This window comes from Gobius niger, assembly GCF_951799975.1.
Source record: "Gobius niger genome assembly, chromosome: 13".
In the NCBI taxonomy this organism is placed as follows: domain Eukaryota; kingdom Metazoa; phylum Chordata; class Actinopteri; order Gobiiformes; family Gobiidae; genus Gobius; species Gobius niger.
Genome location: NC_136864.1, coordinates 26110554 through 26129225, shown reverse-complemented (window position 1 = coordinate 26129225; position 18672 = coordinate 26110554). Strand labels below are relative to the sequence as shown.

At 40.6% G+C, this 18672-nt stretch overlaps 1 protein-coding gene across 3 annotated transcripts in view; it reads right to left on the bottom strand.

Moving 5' to 3' along the window:
• Positions 1-8348: 8348 nt before the first annotated feature.
• The window catches only part of dip2cb (disco-interacting protein 2 homolog Cb), a gene marked incomplete at its 3' end in the record, with an annotated part of 159535 nt that continues 149211 nt past the window's right edge, over positions 8349-18672 (bottom strand). For all 3 annotated transcript variants that reach the window (XM_079569110.1, XM_079569111.1, XM_079569112.1), the window contains 6 exons: positions 16500-16561; positions 13464-13521; positions 13317-13391; positions 11762-11936; positions 11545-11668; positions 8349-8601 (listed from right to left, as the gene is read on the bottom strand). In XM_079569110.1, coding sequence (XP_079425236.1) covers positions 8349-8601; positions 11545-11668; positions 11762-11936; positions 13317-13391; positions 13464-13521; positions 16500-16561 — 747 coding nt within the window. The remainder of the gene's footprint in view (positions 8602-11544; positions 11669-11761; positions 11937-13316; positions 13392-13463; positions 13522-16499; positions 16562-18672) is intronic.

The following is an 18672-nucleotide window of genomic DNA, read 5'->3' as shown; positions in this document are numbered from 1 at the left end:
TTGAACAAATCACAAAGGCTGCGGTCTGTTAGGGCGGGGGAGCTCGAAGTGTGTGTGGGCTTGCGAACTTTAAAAAGGACGGCATTATGCAAAACCGACTGTTCTCTCATCAAAAAACATGCCTTAAGTTGTGTTTCGAGCCTCATCATGCCTCTCCGTCTCTTGCTAAGCTTCATCCTTTCCTCGTGAAGTGAAAACACTTGCCGCAGCTTCTCTAGAGCCTCAGCTGAGCCATTTTTTTTTCTTCCTCTTTATTGAAAGTGAAGGGGAGCAAGAGGACAGGGGTGGGAGGAGCTTATTTTAGCTCACTTGGAGGATCAGGAAGTGAAACTAGACACTTCAAAAGTAAGCAATTCCGTCCCCCGATAGATACAGACGGCATCTCGTCATAGAAGGGGGCGTGGCTTCGCCGAGGGGGAAAATAGAATCTTTAGAGAAACACAATTTTTCACTCTTTTGCCATTTTCTGGTGGAATATGAACTTATTTATCACATACAAATAAAGTCAAGTGTAAATTGGGCCCATGTGGATATTTTCTCTCAACAGATTGTTCAGTAGAAGTTAAAAAACGGCAGTTGTAGCTAGCGTTAGCTAACCGTTAGTATTAGCCCGATGCTAAAATGTAGCATCGAGTTAGCATTCTCCGTTATTCATGTATTTATGGGCTGTTGAACCACTTTGCTCCTCCCCATGTCTTTGTATCTTTATTTAGCAGAAACTATTTTCATAATTCAGCATTTGTTACAGTAGTTTTTGAATAATTGGAGAAAATTTACATTTTTCAAAATTCTTTTCCCCCTTAACTGTTTTCAAAAATGACCATATATGGGCGATTGAAGGGATGCCTGTATCTATTGGATCTGAAAGCTTCTAGTTTTCAAAACCAGGAGAATTTCAAAAGTAAACAATCAAGCTCTCTCTCTCTTCTCCCCCTTACTTCCTGGTTGGACCCGATAGGCCCGTTCACAGGAGAGCTCGTCTCATTGGCCAAAGTTACGGCACTGGGGATTCCGATTAGTTGCTGAAATCAGAGAATGGAAGGGAACATATCATTATTTTATATTTCTTACGTTGTGTCAAATGTGCAGGCCCAGGCGGTCAACTACACGCAACCTATTTAAACAGACTTTTAAGTGTTTAAAGTAAAATGTGGGCATCTTTTTAAAGGTGCATTATGTAATAATTATGTGTAGGGGAAAAATGTATTGTTAGTGCGTATTTTACCATTCAGTGGCCTCTGGGACGCCCCAGGATGCATTTTTATTCAGTTTTTTTAGGGTTTCTGGTAGGTTTTCAGGATGGAATATCGGTGTTACCATGGAGACAGTTCAATCAAAAGTGAGAAGCTACCAGAAACCCTGAAAACATTTTCCTGGAGCGTCCCAGAGGCCGGAGTGGAAAGTAAAGGCTCCATGGTACCAAAGTCAAATACGCACTAATATGGATCTTTCCCCCACGTATAAAAAGTTACGTAATGCACCTTTAAATACAAACAAATAAACAAAATATGTGACCGACTCTTCTTCTTTTCCCCTTGGTTTAGAAATATAGTGGAGGAGCGAGTCGTATATTCATCCTTCAAATCTGTGCAGCCCCATTGACAGCAGATGTGCATGAAGCATTACCCAGTTAGTATATAAAATATAATGATTATTTTGTCAGACTCGTGTGTTGGGTGTTTTTGTTTTTCAGTTTCCAATATTTTGTACAGCCTTCTGAAGATAAATAATCACAAACTGTCTCCAATGTTCCTTTTTCTTTAAAGAAAAGCAACAACTTAAACTACCTTCATTCTGACTCCTTTGCTTTCGGTCTGTTCATTTCTTACTGTCTAAAAATCCAATCTCTTTCTTCCGCTCTCCCAAAGCGCAAAAAAAACAAACGAAAAAAAAAAAAGCAAATCAAAAAACCATGTATATTTTCAAACGGTCGTCTGTGTCATTTTTCTAGTGACGTTTTTATTTGTTTTTTCCTCTGAAGTGATTTGAGACGTTTCCACTGCTAATGCTGTACTTGGTGGTCAGTGCCTGTCTTTTTACGTTCCCGCCACGTCGAATGCATGTCAAAAAATTCACTTTTTCACGAAAAGTAAAAGAAAAAAAAATGGATATAAATCTTGACACAGTGAACAGAAAAGCGGATGGACCGATATAAAACGATGGATTTTGTAAAATAGCAAAACATTGGACCTATTTCTTTGCAAACGCTTTCCTCGGTTATGAAGATCAACTGAACGGAGGAAGTTTTTTTCACATTCACAGCTGAGCATTGCTTTGTTTTGTTATGCACAAGTTAATTTACCGCAAATGCTTGTAGCCTCAAACAGGTTTTTTTTTTATTTGCAGGACGACTGAATATCTTTGTTGACTGAAAAATAGTTGAAATATCTGACATGACACTGAAGAAACGTTTGTATGAAATATTTTTAAAGATAATTTCCCAAAGACATTTTTACTGGACTTTTCTTTCAAATAGAATTTAATTAAGCAATAGAATTCTGGTTAAAAAAAATGAATAAAACCCAAATAACAGTAATAGCCTGAATTTAATCAATGCTATGATAAAGAGAAATGCATGAACTGTGGTAACATTGAGGTAAATGTTTCTGAAAATGGCAACAACAAAAATTATTGTTTTTTTATACCATAACTTCACAGTATTCCTGGATTATCTTTTACGGTAACATCATGTTAAAAATGGCAGAATTGATTAACATTACAGTAATTGCCTGAAATTCATTAATATTATGTAAAAACTTTACAGTAACATTATGGCAAAAGGAATTGCCTGAAATTGGCAAAATGGAAGAAAAACTCAATTTACAATATAGTAAAAACGTATTTCCAGTTTTTGATTTTTACGTCGTGTTACTGTAATTCTGCCATTTTTACGATGACATCTTTTGGTTTTTTACCGTGATTTGGGCATTTTTATGGTACAATTATGGCAAAATGGTAAAAATGGAAATACATTAACTCTACAGCAGACGCCTGAAAAACAACAAGGGGAAAACGGTGAAGTTACAGTAGAGTAAAAATGTGTTTCAGGCGTTTTTTTCTTTTCTTTTCACATAGGGTTGCTGAAATTCTGCCATTTTTACGATGACATTGTGCTCTGATGTTTTTGTTTTTTACCGTAATGTTACCGTAATTCGGGCATTTTTACAGCACCATTATGGCAAAAACTGTAGAAATACATCGACTCTGCGGTAAATGCCTGAAAAACAACACAGGTCACAGTATAGTAAAAACTTATTTCAGCTGTTTTTGTTTTTTTTACATAGTGTTGCTGTAAATTTGTGGTAAAAATGGCAGAATCGCACTAAACTAAAGTTTCACAGCTCCATTTTCCTCCAATTCAGTGACTTTTTGTCCTTCTTGGTTTGCACTTCCAAAAAAAAAAAAAGAAACTCTTCTTGTCTTTTGTCAAAGGCTTTATGGAAAGACTGTTCTCATTTTATACAAAGTTGATCCTGTACATATCCTCGGCCCCTTTTGTCTCTGGCCACGTTACTTTTGTTCATGTTTGTATTGGTTTTAAAAATGTAAATTGCTTTTTTTCTTTTCTTTTCTTTTTTTTTTTCATAAACCAAATTCAAACAGACACTTTTTTTGTATTGAACTATGTTATATGAAATTGTCCGGGCGCCTTTTGTGATTTGAAGGTTTTTATATTCGTCCATCCAGCCACGACTGTGTCCGAACACTTCGACTCACGCCGGGGGTTAAACTGCATGTCAAAAACTCTGTGAATCTGCCCCTCCAACTTGTGGGGGGAAAAAAAAAAAAATATCAAGAAATGCAATACGACAATGAAGACGTTTTATTTTTCCTCCCAAAATGTCCCAAATGTTTTCCTCCCACAAACCTCAAACTGGTCGTCGGTCACTTTTTTGATCTGTCCAAATGTAAATGTTCATTGTGACTTAAACGTTTTCTATGCTCCTGACATTTTTTGATGCTTTAGCTAGCAATATGTATATAAATATATTATATGTGCTAACATGGAGGAAATAAATGTACCCATGAGGAACGTCATTTTTGGCCTTGATTTAATTCATGTCGTTGGATGTTTTTTCGATGAAGCTCGGTCTGGCTTTAGGTCGTCTCGGCTGCTCTGGGAACGGGAGGTTCTGTCTGTGGAGAGCGACGTCTGGGCGGGTCCACTCGTCCTGACGCAGAAGGTGGATGGGAAAATACAACGCTCAGGTGACAAAAATAAAAACTTAAACATGTGATTGGACTTTATCACCTCACTTCTTTCACATTTCTATAAGAGCACCAAAGAAAAAAGTGAAGTTTTTTAGCTTTTAAGCTTTTAAGCCTAATAATGCAAACACCAGAGCAGTAAAGGTTAACCCCGGCCGTGTTGCTGTAATTCATGCTCTTTCTGTCTTTGAAACTGCAATGTTTTTTTTCACACTTGCTGAAAATAATTTTTGAACTTTTTACTTTGACTACTTTAGGTTTTTTCTATTTATTTTCTATTTTCTAAAGCAATTACTGTTCTGTGGTCAAACCGCCTTTGCTCTGCCCAATCCCGTCAGACCTTGGAAGCTAAGCAGGGAAGGGCCTGGTCGGTACTTGGATGTGAGACCGTTTGGTAACACCAGGAAGCCTAGCGAATGTAGGGAGTGAGTGAGTGGTTGGTGGTGGTCGGAGGGGCCGATAATGCAGACTGGTTGCCTTGCTTCCGCCAGTCTACCCCAGGGCAGCTGTGGCTACAATAGTAGCTTACCACCACCGAGTATGGAGTGAATGAATAGTGCGATGTAAAGCGTCTTTGAGTGTCCAGAAAAGCGCTATATAAAACCAATGCAGCATTATTATTATTATTATTATTATTATTATTTATTATTTATTATTATTATTATTATTATTATTATTATTATTATTATTATTATTATTATTATTACTTTAACTTTAACTAAAGTCATTATTTGACAAGTAGCAAAACCACCCCTCCTGGAACCGCCACCTTAACATGGTGGAGGGGTTTGAGCACCTGAATGATCCTGGAGCTCTGTTGTCGGGAGCTTTGTGCCCCTGGTCGGGTCTCCCATGGCAAAGAGGTCCTAGGTCCTAGGCCAACAGGCCCGGTTAGAACCATGAGACCATCCTTCTGTGGACCCACCACCTGCAGGAGGAGCCACAGGGACTGATGTGATTTGGGCAGCTCCCCATGACCCGGCAACGGACAAGTGGAAGAAAATGGATGAATGGAAGTAGCGAAATCAAGTACTTTGACCACCACTACGAAAGGCTGAAACTTTTATTTGTCAACTCAAATGAAACATTTAAAATGAAACGGGGACATCGCTGAAAAGTGCTTTTTCTTTCAAAATACAATACACAAAACATTCCACTTCTGAAGGTCCCAGCGCGTCATAGTTTCTTTAAAGGGCACCTCTTCCTACAGTCCCTGATTGTTTTAAATACAGGCTACAATAACTCCTCTCTGTTTGAACAGTATTTGTAGGAGGAGTTTTGTTTTGAACCCAGAACCTCCTGCCCCCTGAACAACACTCCTGCACCCTGAGCTGCACGGCCACCTCCGCCCGTCTGCATAAGGCATTTCTCACACTCAATCACAAGGAACTTCAACACAAATGAACCCAAACATGTGAACACTCTGCAAAGGGCAGTGGGTTGGTCCAGTGGTTAAGTCGCCACACGGTGAAAGTCACTCACACCTGGAGTAGCTGAAGTCCCGCTCGGGTCCTTTGCTCAGTGTCTTCCTGCTGTTTCTCTCTCAATAATGTCACAACATCTTTACAATGTACATAAGATCATTATCCATCGTCTGCCTCCACTCGACCGGGTCATCGTGTGTGTGAGCGTGATTTGAACCAGGCGTCTTTATATATGAATAATTATGGGTTATGTTTCATGGCTGTTCAAAAGTCTTTCTCCTGCTGTAAGGGCTTGAGTCAGGCCTGAGTGATTGACCGGGCTGTGGTCTTTTTCTGATCATACTTTAATAACATAAACATTATTTCATCCTGTTATGTGCTCGGGACCCTTCTGTGTGCAGCAGGCAGACCTGCAGGCCCCGGGACGACCGGGGCTTTGACGCTGTGTGTGACCGGGTCCAGAGCACCTCGTGCTGGAGCGAGGGAGTCTGGTTAGAATCCAGAACCTTCAGCTTCCTACTCCCACAACCAGTCTTCATACGGCGTTTATCGTTCAACAGTAACCAGGATCATCTATACACTTGTGCACGTGAGATTTGAACTCAGAATCTTTCCATTTCTGTCAACATAGACTTTTTCATTTAACCAAATGCTCGACCAACTGCGCTGCTGCGTCTTCTGAACAGAGCTTTTTATGTGTAAATAATCGGAGCAAAATAACTTGTGAACATTCGTAAATTAAGTCAAAACTTAGTGCGTAGTCCAGTGGTTAAAGGGGGGGTATTATGCAAAATGGACTTTTTCAAGCTTTACATCATGTTATTATGTCACTCCCTCATTAAAAACATGCCTGAAGTGTTGCCTTGGCACATTCACGTGTTTTTGAGTAATCTGTAAAAACTCTGATGGCGGCCATTTTAGGGATAGGTTTGCCTGAGTCCTCCTAGGAACGCCCCCACCTCCTGGAGACGCCTCCGAGGGGGGGTCAGAGGTTCTTAAAGAGACAGAGGCCTATTTCAAGACATTCACTACAGCCATTTTGAGAGAGCAATTTTATACAAGGCAGTTATTCTAATTTACTGCATTTACAGACCAACAGAAGGTTTTGTCATCATTGTAGTGTGATATAGACTGGTGCTATGTGATTGAAAAAAGCATAATACCCCCTCTTTAAGTAACAGGACATTAAGAAGCATCGACTTCACTGAGGCTCTGGGTTCGACTCCCGCCTGTGTGATTGATCTGGTTGGTCAAGTCTGTCCATTAAGTTGTTTCTACAAGACACAACATCCTCACAAAACTTCTGATCTTTTACTGGAAAGCTACAATCCATTCTCCATTTACGATTAAGTGCTTTACTCGCTGCAAAACAAATTGTCTTTAAAGTTAAATAAAGTAACTCGTCACACTGAGATTGTACTTTTTATCTGTTCAAGAACTTTGTTTGCTTTTATCACATGTATGTGCTCCGCTCACAACGCTAGCGCCCCCTGTAGCATAATTCAGTCTTCAAAATGGCGGCCTATAAGAAACGCACGTATTAATTTTGTATTACATATAGCAGGGGTAGGCAAGTTTGCTTGGTGAAGGGCCGTTTTTCTTCATCATCAAAAGACAAAGGGCCGAACCCCAATAGTAGCCCGAAGTAAAGCACTACTTTCAACAAATGCCAGTGTTGTACATCATATTGTGGCTTAATTAGGTGTTACGACATTTTAAAGGAATTGACAGTATTTTTCACATTTTTGAGTACTTAAGCAAGCATTTGATCTCTGATGTCTATATGTTATTTCTCAATATCATCTTGAGGGCCAGAGGTTTGATGATGGAGGGCCAGCTTTGGCCCCCGGGCCTGACGTTGCCTACCACTGACACTTACATTCTGTCACTTTTACCCAGATCACACAATTGTAATTCCCTTCGTCCACCACTAGAGGTCACAGAACCACTGCATTCTTGTTTTCCTTTCTTTTATAACGCACAGCCCTGTTTGTTTTGTCAGTTAAGTAACATTCCCCTCATTGTCATTGTGTTTTTCCCAGAACAAAAATAAAAAAAAGAGCAAATGGTTGCGAAAAGTGAAACTAAACTCTCCGACCTCAGACACCTACATATAAAATCATTTCAGTTATAAAACTCTCCAGCTCCATGATTCCTCGATCCGATGCACTTCTTTATATTAACAGATATTCACGAGACACACACTCTCCAATGTGTCCTCATATATTTGTTTTTGTTTGTTTGTTTTTTTTACAGAGAAACAAAATAAATTAAATCCCATTTGACGTTTGTACATACTTACATGATAAAACAGTTAAAGGCTATAGCAGACTGCGATGACGACGGGACGGTTATTCCACGTAAAAAGTCCAAACAAATGTCTCGTACCTTTTCCCGCTTTGTATCAAAAGATATTGGATATTAAAAAAAAGAAACGACGTACATTTAAGCCATATTTTTGGACGGTAAAACTGTAAAAATACACGAACAGAACAGTATGTAGATATGACACGTTTAAAAACACAATCGTTGCTACCATCGTCCGCCAAAAGGTTCACGTAAACGCTCGGACTCCTGTTCCGCCAAAGGTTTGTGGCGTTTTTCTCTCATGATTGTTGCGAATCCGTGATGATCTTGCGCTGCAGTCCAGAGCAGCGCGTTTCGGGAGAGGAATCACGTTGTCCAGTCAGTCTCAGGGACGTATCCGCTCCGTGGCTACATGTTGTAGGCCACGTAGATGGGGTCCAGCTGGTCGGCCAGGAAGCCGTCGCGCAGGTGCATCCTCTGCTTCTCGCCGCGGGAGTTGATGGGGATGACGCCGATGTCCACCACCACCACCACGCCCACGATCAGGTAGTGCTCCTCCAGGACCACGTTGGTCACCATGGGAACCAGGTCCAGCGCCTCGTGCTCCGAGCCGTCCAGCTCCACCACCACCACCAGCAGGTTGGTCCACGTGAACACGGCGCTGGCGAAGACAAACGCACAGAGGGAGTCAGACAGGAGCTCTCACGCCTCCAGGTGGACGAGTCAACAGTGAACAGACTTTAACCTCTTACCGCCCGCCTGAACCGAATACATTCTGTCCTCTTTGGCCATTATGTAGGTCTGCGTAACACCTCATTTGAAAGCTAAGACCCACAAAACTGATCTTTTTCCTCGCGTTGTGTCACCTTTTCTGTTTTATTTTTTTTATTTTGGTTACATTTTTGTTGAGTTTTTGTCACATTTTATTTAATTTTTGTCACATTTTTGTTGAATTTTTGTCACATTTTTGTCGAATTTTTGTCACATTTTTATTTGAATTTTTGTCACATTTTTGTTGAATTTTTGTCACTTTTTTGTCACATTTTTGTTGAATTTTTGTCACATTTTTATTTGAATTTTTGTCACATTTTTGTTGAATTTTTGTCACATTTTTGTTTAATTTTTGTCACTTTTTGGTTGAATTTTTGTCACATTTTTATTTGAATGTTTGTCACATTTTTGTTGAATTTTTGTCACATTTTTGTTGAATTTTTGTCACTTTTTTGTCACTTTTTTGTTGAATTTTTGTCACATTTTTATTTGAATTTTTGTCACATTTTTGTTGAATTTTTGTCACATTTTTGTTGAATTTTTGTCACATTTTTGTTTAATTTTTGTCACTTTTTGGTTGAATTTTTGTCACATTTTTATTTGAATTTTTGTCACATTTTTGTTGAATTTTTGTCACTTTTTGGTTGAATTTTTGTCACTTTTTGTCACTTTTTTGTTTGAATTTTTGTCACTTTTTGGTTGAATTTTTATCACATTTTTGTTGAATTTTTGTCACTTTTTTGTTTGAATTTTTGTCACTTTTTGGTTGAATTTTTGTCACTTTTTGGTTGAATTTTTGTCACTTTTTTTTGTTGCGTTTACATCCTTGTTTTCTTCTCATTTTTTGTGGCTGTTTTGGTGCTTGTTTCCCCAAGAAGCTTTTTGATTAGGGTAAAGCCAAAGTGGAGAAAATGGGATCCGTTCAGGTGGGAGTTAAGAGGTTAAGCATAAAACATTGGCCTGTATTAGGAAATGTCCCGCTGTCTCAATATAACTTTGTTTACAGAGAGAGGACTATTTTACATAAAGCCAAAATATAACAAATAAAACTGATTTCATTGAGCAGCAACATTGGCTGCGGAGACAGGAAAATATAGCTAATTGGAACAGTTGCGCTACAGTTGCAGGATTCTTGGAGGGGATGATGAAAGTTTGCTATGCGTCCTGTTTGTGAAATGCGCTACAATCTTTGGATTATAGACTGGGCTGTTCACGAGGAGCAGCAATGCAAAAAGGAAAGACGAGGTTCATGGCGACGACGATGCTCCTTTCATTCACAAGGAGGTAAACGCTGCACACCCTAAACACACCCTAAACACACCCTAAATACACCCTTTCTCACTTCTTTACTGTGACAAATGCAGCCGCTCATAAAACAGCTCCTTATCTGTGCGCACATGCATCAGCAACCCTGTCTCGCTCCGGCCCACCTTCTCCATGCAGGCCAAAGTCCAGACCCGAGCTGGACCTGAGCACAGTTTGATTGCCCTCACACTACACAAACCGACCGTCAGGGCTGGACTGGCAGAAAAAATCGGCCCGGGACTTTTGGGTCAAGACCGGCCCTCTAAAAAAAAACAAAAAAACAGTCATATTCAATGCAATAGTCGAGGTGATGAGCAAAACAATAAGCCCTTGGCTTGAACTAAAACAGTATAAGCTACGAATCGAGGACAATAGTTGCATTTTGTTTCTGCCGAATTCAGGCTAACACCTCAGAGACTCAACACTTTAATCTTGTCATTTACAATTTGATGGAACTTTTGTAAAATGACTAAACAATCTAAAAATGTGCGTTCCGTTAATGAAGTTCCTCTCGAGACTGCAACACAAATAAACTTCTCAAAACCAACCAATTGATCCCACTGTGGATTGAAGATGAAATGGTAAAACTCACCACGGAGTTCAGGAGGTGTGGAGTGAGAATAGAAGTCCCAAAAAGGCCAAACATTGTAAATCCTTTTAATGGAAACAAGATTTCCAAACTGCGTGAACTAATGACGAGGGGCAAGACGGAGTCACCTGATAACTCCCAGCATGCACTTCTTTGCAAACATTTGTCTAAAATGTATAAAAAATAGAGGTCTAAGGTTCTGTGGGTCCTGGAGGGTGTTACAATAAACTATTTCCTCTTATATTAGCAGTGTGAGGGGCATGAGTGTTATGTCCCAGAGGCTCATTGCTCATTTTACGAGATTATCTGTGAACCATGACTCAAGAAAGCGCCACCAGCGGGGTATAAAAGGCGTCACACCTCTCTAGTGGAGGAATTGTGTAATTGCATCTACGTAACGATAGAAACTCTGATGGCTCTTCACGCTAATTGTGGGCCGGTGAAAGGAAATAACGGGCCTTATCTCGATCTCACTGGCCCAATCGGCCCAAAAGTACGTCGGCCCATGGGGAAAACTCCCGAATCTCCCGATGGCCAGTCCGGCCCTGCCGACCGTGTACGTGCACCCTGGGGAGGTCGAGCAAAGGGAATGTAGCACCCGCCTCCACTTTTGTCCCTACTGGTGAAAGGCTGTGTGTGCGCAAGATCCCAGCAGCGCCAACGACCAAGGCTGTCCTTGCGCCAGGCGGGCCCTAAATGTTAAAGCCACACTGTGTAACTGTGGATTATGCTGTTGCTAATACAAAACATGCTCCTAATGATCACAGTGAACACACGTTTGTTTGTTTGTTTTTGCCTCTTTAGTGCGTGAAATGTGGAACTGGAAAACATTAGGTCTATAAATCAGAACCATGCATGGATAAGGTACATGCTGCAGTATTGGGGTTGGTCTTGCTGGTCTCTGGTTTAGTTTTACTGTCTGCTCTGTCACGTGCGTACCACTCCGTGATGCTCTTGTGCGTCCTGATGACAGAGGTCTCGATGTCGATGGGGTGGTAGCGCATGCCCCGCAGCTCCATGGCCTCCTCCAGCGCCCCCACCACGTACAGCGCGTCGTGCCGCTCTGAAAACAAAAAGGACAAAATCATTGACACAAACTGCTGTTTTCACCCACGCCCGACCTCGGTCCTCGTCTGCGCACGAGCGGCGCCTTTACCTCCGTTGGCGTCGGTGAGCTCGGTGCGGCGCAGGAAGCCCAAGTATCCGGTCCGCGCCCAGACCGTCTGAGTGTCCCCGAAACTGAGCCTGGAGCAGAAGTGGTCCGACTGCAGCGCCTCGTCCCCGTACACGGTGAAGTAGCCGCTGGCGTTGTGCCCGCTCTGCACCCAGATCTGCACAAACACGAGGGCACCGCCATGTGGAGCAAACACAATGTATGGATAAGGAAATGGGCCGTGTTATGTTACAACGTGAATCTCTGAATGTGGACGTTTTATGTTCAGTCAAACGACTTCCCCAGTGTGGAAACTGAGCTTCCCACAAGATGTCAAAGTGGGCGGCGACACAGGTGTCTACGCATTATACCTTTATCAGTCTCATTTTTGGTCTTTTAACCTCTTAACTCCCACCTGAACGGATGCCATTCTCTTCAGTTTGGCTTTACCCTAATCAAAAAGCTTCTTGGGAAAAAAGCATCAAAACAGCCACAAAAAATGAGAAAAAAACAAGTATGTAAACGCAACAAAAATGTGACAAAAATTCAACAAAAATGTGACAAAAATTCAACAAAAATGTGACAAAAAATCAACAAAAATGTGACAAAAACAAGAAAAATGTGACAAAAATTCAACAAAAATGTGACAAAAATTCAACAAAAATGTGACAAAAATTCAACAAAAATGTGACAAAAATGTAACAAAAATGTGACAAAAACTCAACCAAAAAGTGAAAAAAATTCAACAAAAATGTGACAAAAATTCAACAAAAATGTGACAAAAATTCAACAAAAATTCAACAAAAATGTGACAAAAATGTAACAAAAATGTGACAAAAACTCAACCAAAAAGTGAAAAAAATTCAACAAAAATGTGACAAAAACTCAACAAAAAACGGACAAAAATGTGACAAAAACTCAACAACAAAAAATTACAGAAAATGTGACCAAAAAAAAAAAAAAACATAAAAAAAGGTGACACAACACAGCAACAACGCAAGGAAAAAGATCAGTTTTGTGGGTCTTAGCTTTCAAATGAGGTGTTACACAGGCCTCCATCATAGCCAAAGAGGACAGAATGTATTGGGTTTAGGCGGGTGGTAAGAGGTTAAAGCCACACTGCGTAACATTGTGGACTATATTGTTACAAAACATGCTCCTAATGACCAGCTCCACACAGAAAATGCTATTTTTGCTGAGGGTAATCAAAGAATGGATTTGGATGAGGACCTAAGCTTTTTAAATCTCATATTCTGCTGCCTTTCGTTTCGGTTAAGGTTAAGATAGAATAAGTATATTATTCATGGCCTAGTAGCATGGTAGTAGATTTTGAACAGCTTCATAATATCTTTACAATGATACTATAATGGCCGTATGGTAAAAGATAATAGTATAACAAGCAGCTTATTAATACACGCATATTATTCATGGTCTATTAATTACTAGTGCCTATAAATACCTTTATAAGATTTAATGACCACCTTCATATAAAGTGCTTCCAAATCATGATCTATTTGTGCTAAGTTTTTCAAAAGCTAGAATTAAACGGAAGTCGAACCTCGCCCAGATGCGACTCTCCCATTGGTCCCTTTGTCTCTGGGTTTGCGATGATGATGCGGACGCCAGGCAGGATCTGAGCGCACAGATTCACACGATTATTTACTGTAGACAAACGACAGATTTTATGATATTGAAAAGCACACACCTTTCCTGACTCCATGACGGAAAGACTGTGAGGAGAGCCTCGTTCTACCAGTCGAACCCTGAGGAGAAAGATTGAACCACACTTTAACAACAATGACTAAATATTTAAATGTAGACGTTTTCTCTCTTTTTTTGACCCCCAAGTTTGATCAGACAGAACAGTCGACACGTAAAAGGCATTTTAACATTGAGCTTAAAATTTAGTGGGAATTTTTTATTTTTTTATTCTATTTGTTTTACGTGTGCACTCAAAATGTCAAAATAGAAATCCGTGGGGTGCTAAGTTAGGGTGACACTTTGGTGAACTCTTGAAATGTTCCACACGCTGCAATGAGTCACCGGGCGCATTTGAAACACCTACAGTCACCAAACTGTCAGCTTTACTGTGGGGAAAAAGTGGGCAAATGTCAATCACTTCTTGGCATTAATCCACAAACCATTTTACTGTATTTCTTATTTCTACCTATTTCTACATAAATTTGTCTTTGGACTCCAAAAACCCAGGTGCATCTTTATGTATCATCCATCAGCCAATAAGAAGGCATGTTACAAACACACTAAGTCATCTATGGCTTGTTTATTCCATAGACCTTTTCACACTGAGTACTCCAGTCTCTCTCCTTTTGGTATTAGTTTTGCGTGTGTGGCTAATTCCCCCTGTCCCTCCATGGAGACCTGGCTGTGCGAGCTCTGGCCTGGGATTGGAGGACTTGTTTCCAGCTCTGATTTGGTTGGCTGTTCGTTCCGGGTCCTGATTGGTGCGACATCCTTATTAACCACCTGCTGCAGCCACACCTAGTATAAAAAGGCCACACTTTGAAGCATTCGGGGCAGCTGGCCTTTGTGGCCAGTACATCATTTTGTGTTGCGCCCGTGTCCCTTCGTATCTCTTAGACCAGTACTAAGTAACATGTTTACCTTAATAAATCCTTTCCGTATTCCCTCTGGGGGTAATACAAGCGGTAATGGGATGATTGGGGGTTTTTCATCTCCCCCTGGTGTCTCTGGCCAGAAAACCACGATTGCAACCCCGCTGCCTACGGGTCAGAGCCACCAATACACACCAATGGAATCACGAAGAAGAAGCTAACAGGCTAACAGGCAAAGCTAACTGCGGGCTAGCGCCACTTTAAACAGTATTTACAGCCAAGTTTGAGAGAAAAAAATGATCTCCATTGTGTATACTCCTCTCCTTTTGTCTTTTCTGTCAGTGTAGTATTTACTCTCACGGACAATTAATGAGTGAAAAAACCTGACATGCTATGACACCTGCAATGGCGCTTATGTGCATGAGTTACTTAAAGGAATAGGCCACCGTTTTTACATACTGAGATATGTTCTTACCTGAGCTTTGACGAGTTCTTTAGGACCTGTCTGATCTTCCCCCGTGCCTTCAGTCACGTAAACACAGCGCAGACGGCGTTAGCGTTTAGCCTCTCCCTCTCTCCTCTATAGCTCCAAAACAGGTCAAGATAGAAGCTACCAAGCTCTTCCACATTTTCCCTATTTAAATATGGTTACGTGAAGTGTTACGCTACAAAGTATAATTACACAAAATTAAACAATGTGGATTTTCTAAGCGGATAAAAGGGGGACTATATTGCAAGGCGTAATAATACCAGGAGTAGTTCGAAATCCGCGCAGTAATCTTCACTTTACTGTGCGGATGCCAAATTACTCCTGGTATTATTACGCCACTTCACTTCACGTAACCATATTTATAGGAATAGGCCACCGTTTTTACATACTGAAATATGTTCTTACCTCACTTTAGTCGAGTTAATATATCCCCGTCTGGTCTTTGTCCGTGCGCTCTGTCAGGCAAACGGAGCACATACGCAGCCTCTCCCACATGTCACATAGCTCCAAAAAAGCTCACGATAGAAGCTACCAAGCTCTTCCACGTGTTCCCTATTTAAATAAAGTTACGTGAAGTGTTTTCATGCGAAGTATGTTTACACAGAAATGTAGCATGTCGATTTTATAAGCAAATAAAAAGGGGGACTATATTGTGAGGCGTAATGATACGAGGAGCACAGCGTCCGCGTAGTAACTCCTAAAGACTTCCCCCGCTCACTTCCGTCAATAACCTTTAGGAGTTACTGCGCGGACGTTTTACTCCTCGTATTATTACGCCTCACAATATAGTCCCCTTTTTTATTTGCTTATAAAATCGACACGTACATTTCTGTGTAAATATACTTCGCATGAAAACACTTCACGTAACTTTATTTAAATAGGGAACACGTGGAAGAGCTTGGTAGCTTCTATTGTGAGCTTTTTCGGAGCTATGTGACATGTGGGAGAGGCTGCGTATGTGCTCCGTTTGCGTGACAGAGCGCACGGACAAAGACCAGATGGGGATATATTAACTTGGCTAAAGTGAGGTAAGAGCATATTTCAGTATGTAAAAACGGTGGCCTATTCCTTTAAATAGGGAAAACGTGGAAGAGCTTGGTAGCTTCTATCTTGACCTGTTTTGGAGCTATAGTGGAGAGCAGGAGAGGCTAAATGCTAACGCCGTCTGCGCTGTGTTTACGTGACTGAAGGCACGGGTGAAGATCAGACAGGTCCTAAAGAACTCGTCAAAGCTAAGGTAAGAACATATCTCAGTATGTAAAAACGGTGGCCTATTCCTTTAATACTGCTACTCTTGCGGTTCATAGCGCAAGCTGTATAGCAGACGATTGGGCAGACGGGTAGCGCTCCTTACAATCTTCAGAGTCATACCTCTTTTTTTAATAACGCCCCCTGTGCCACTAGCGCGAAACCAGTGCCAGTTGCGCACACATTTTTTTGTTTTGCACACTTTTTGGTGAGTAAGCATTTAAGCTGTACGTTGTTTGTAAACCTTCCTTAACAGACACAATTGTAAATCATTTGTTCAATGCTAGTCAATTGTCAGCCCTTGTATAAGTGTGTTAGTAGTTACTTTCATTAAGTTGTTGCAAAAAAACTTAATCAAAGTAACTATAGACTTTTCTCTTGATGCTGACACCTTAAATCTTCACAGATACACTGAGCCGCTTCTAAATACCTGTCATGCCGTAGTGCTCTCATATCCACAAACACTGTGGTGGGGTCCGGCCCGGAAGTACCCTGCGAAAAACAAAATCATTTATCATTCACAATTCTATACACGCAAAACGATGAGAGAGCCTCTAGCTACCAGCTTCTACAGGCTTGCAGTGCATCTACAGGAGCGTGCACTAGCTCCACACACACCACCAGAGCAGAGGACCAGCGGATCTCCATCAAACAGGAATGATCAGGTGGAAAAAACATGCAGCCAAGATTTCGACAGGAGAGAGTGGGGGGGAAATCAGATCCTTTCATTTATTGGCCGAAACACCGAGAGTGATGAGGATAACCCACTGCAGAGATGAGCTAAAGAAAGTGAATCTTCACCACAGCAGCAAAAACATCAGCCTCACCATCTCCTCAAGGAAGCGGAGACGCAGTTGTTGCACCTCTTCATTGCCCCTCACTCTTTCGCCAAGCGTTCATTGTTTTAAGAGAACGTTAAGCATGATTGATTTGAGTAGAATTATTCCCTTGTGGTGCATTTCTCCAAGACTGCACCGAAATGAGGTCAAAAGTGTTATTCAGAGGCCCGTGAATACTCCCCAAGAAGATATGTTCAGCTCCCAAATGACTAGTCAGCTTCCAAGAAGGATCCCGCAATCATTCTCAGGTTTGTCCACACTCATATTTTGAAATGGAAAATGAAATGTTTCTGGAATTTTTAACGTTGTTTTCCTTCATTATTTGATTTGGGAAGTGCCTGGTAATGGACATAGTAACATGACATAGAGGGTGTGCAGATGATTTGTGCCACAGCATAGCAACAGCACGGCAACAGAAGCCACAACTTCAATGCTACATTGTTATAGGCATAGAAATACAATTATTATGATTATTTCTATGGCTATAGGCTTTGCACACAGAAGGTTTTTGGGTAACTTGGCCAGTTTATGGTAACGGCTACTTCCTGTCCTATGATAAAATACGATTTTTAATAGTAAAAACAAAAAAAACAAACGTCAAACTGATTGCTTTTTGTGAAAATGAGTTCCAATTGCGGCACTATTTTAATATTTGTTAGCATCTAACTAGCATTTGCCTTTAGCACAAAAACTTTTAAAAAGTCTTCCCTTGTGAAGTATCATTCGCTAAGTTTTGAATGTGTTTTAAGTGATTTTCTGCCAGCTACTGGTTTTCTGCCACATACTGTATAATAATCATTTATTTCAACGAGAAAGGGCTAACTCTCCATAGGAATGAACAAGGACAGGAAACAGTTGTTACCTCAGGAAGTTAAACAGTAAGTGCCAGATAACATGCAGCTATTTAATAATCATTTAATCATGCTAAAATCTTTAGTCAGAATGTAAATATTTCACTGTTAGCCCTAAAGCTAAAGGCTAACGCTAATTCAACACTAATAAATGCTAGAATAGTACCACAATCTGAGCATTCTTTTAAGCACTTTTTTGATGTTTGTTTCGTTTTTTTTAATCTAATTTTACTTTCAAATTGCATGGATGCGAAGTAGTTACCTTAAACTAGCCAACAGGAAGCTAGCCAACAACGTTGCATGTACAGTCTGTCCATATTTTAACATAAATTAAAAATAAAATAAGGATTTATAAAACCGGAAAAAAACTTAAATTGTGTTTTACAAAAATTAGTTCATTTTGCTATTTTGCCATTTGGTAGCATCACATTACCGTTAGCATTTAGCTTCAAGAATGAAACTCTTACATCTCCCAAAATAATTACATCCTGAGAAATGTTTTAACATGTTGTAAGTAACTATTCAACAGCTGCTAGTTTTATGCTGCGTACTGCTTAAATACATATTTATTTCAGTGAGACAAGGCTCTCTCCATAGGAATAATACATTTAAATAAACAGACAGGAAACAGTAGTTACCCTCGGGTGTTAGCATCATGTTGCTATGGACCACTCCGTGCACAGAGTCTATTTTTTGTTTTAGCCCTCAGTCTGGAGCATTTATGGATCCATCATATCAGTGTAGACACATCCCACTTCTACCCGTTCCACATGTAAGTGTGATTACAATGCACACCCTGAGGCCATGATCACTGTGGGACAGTCAGAGGCGTCAGTGGGGGGTCAGGTGGTGTTACCTACCTGGTCAGCCAGCTTCCCCAACCTGTGAGGCTGCAGCAGCCAACGGACCGAGT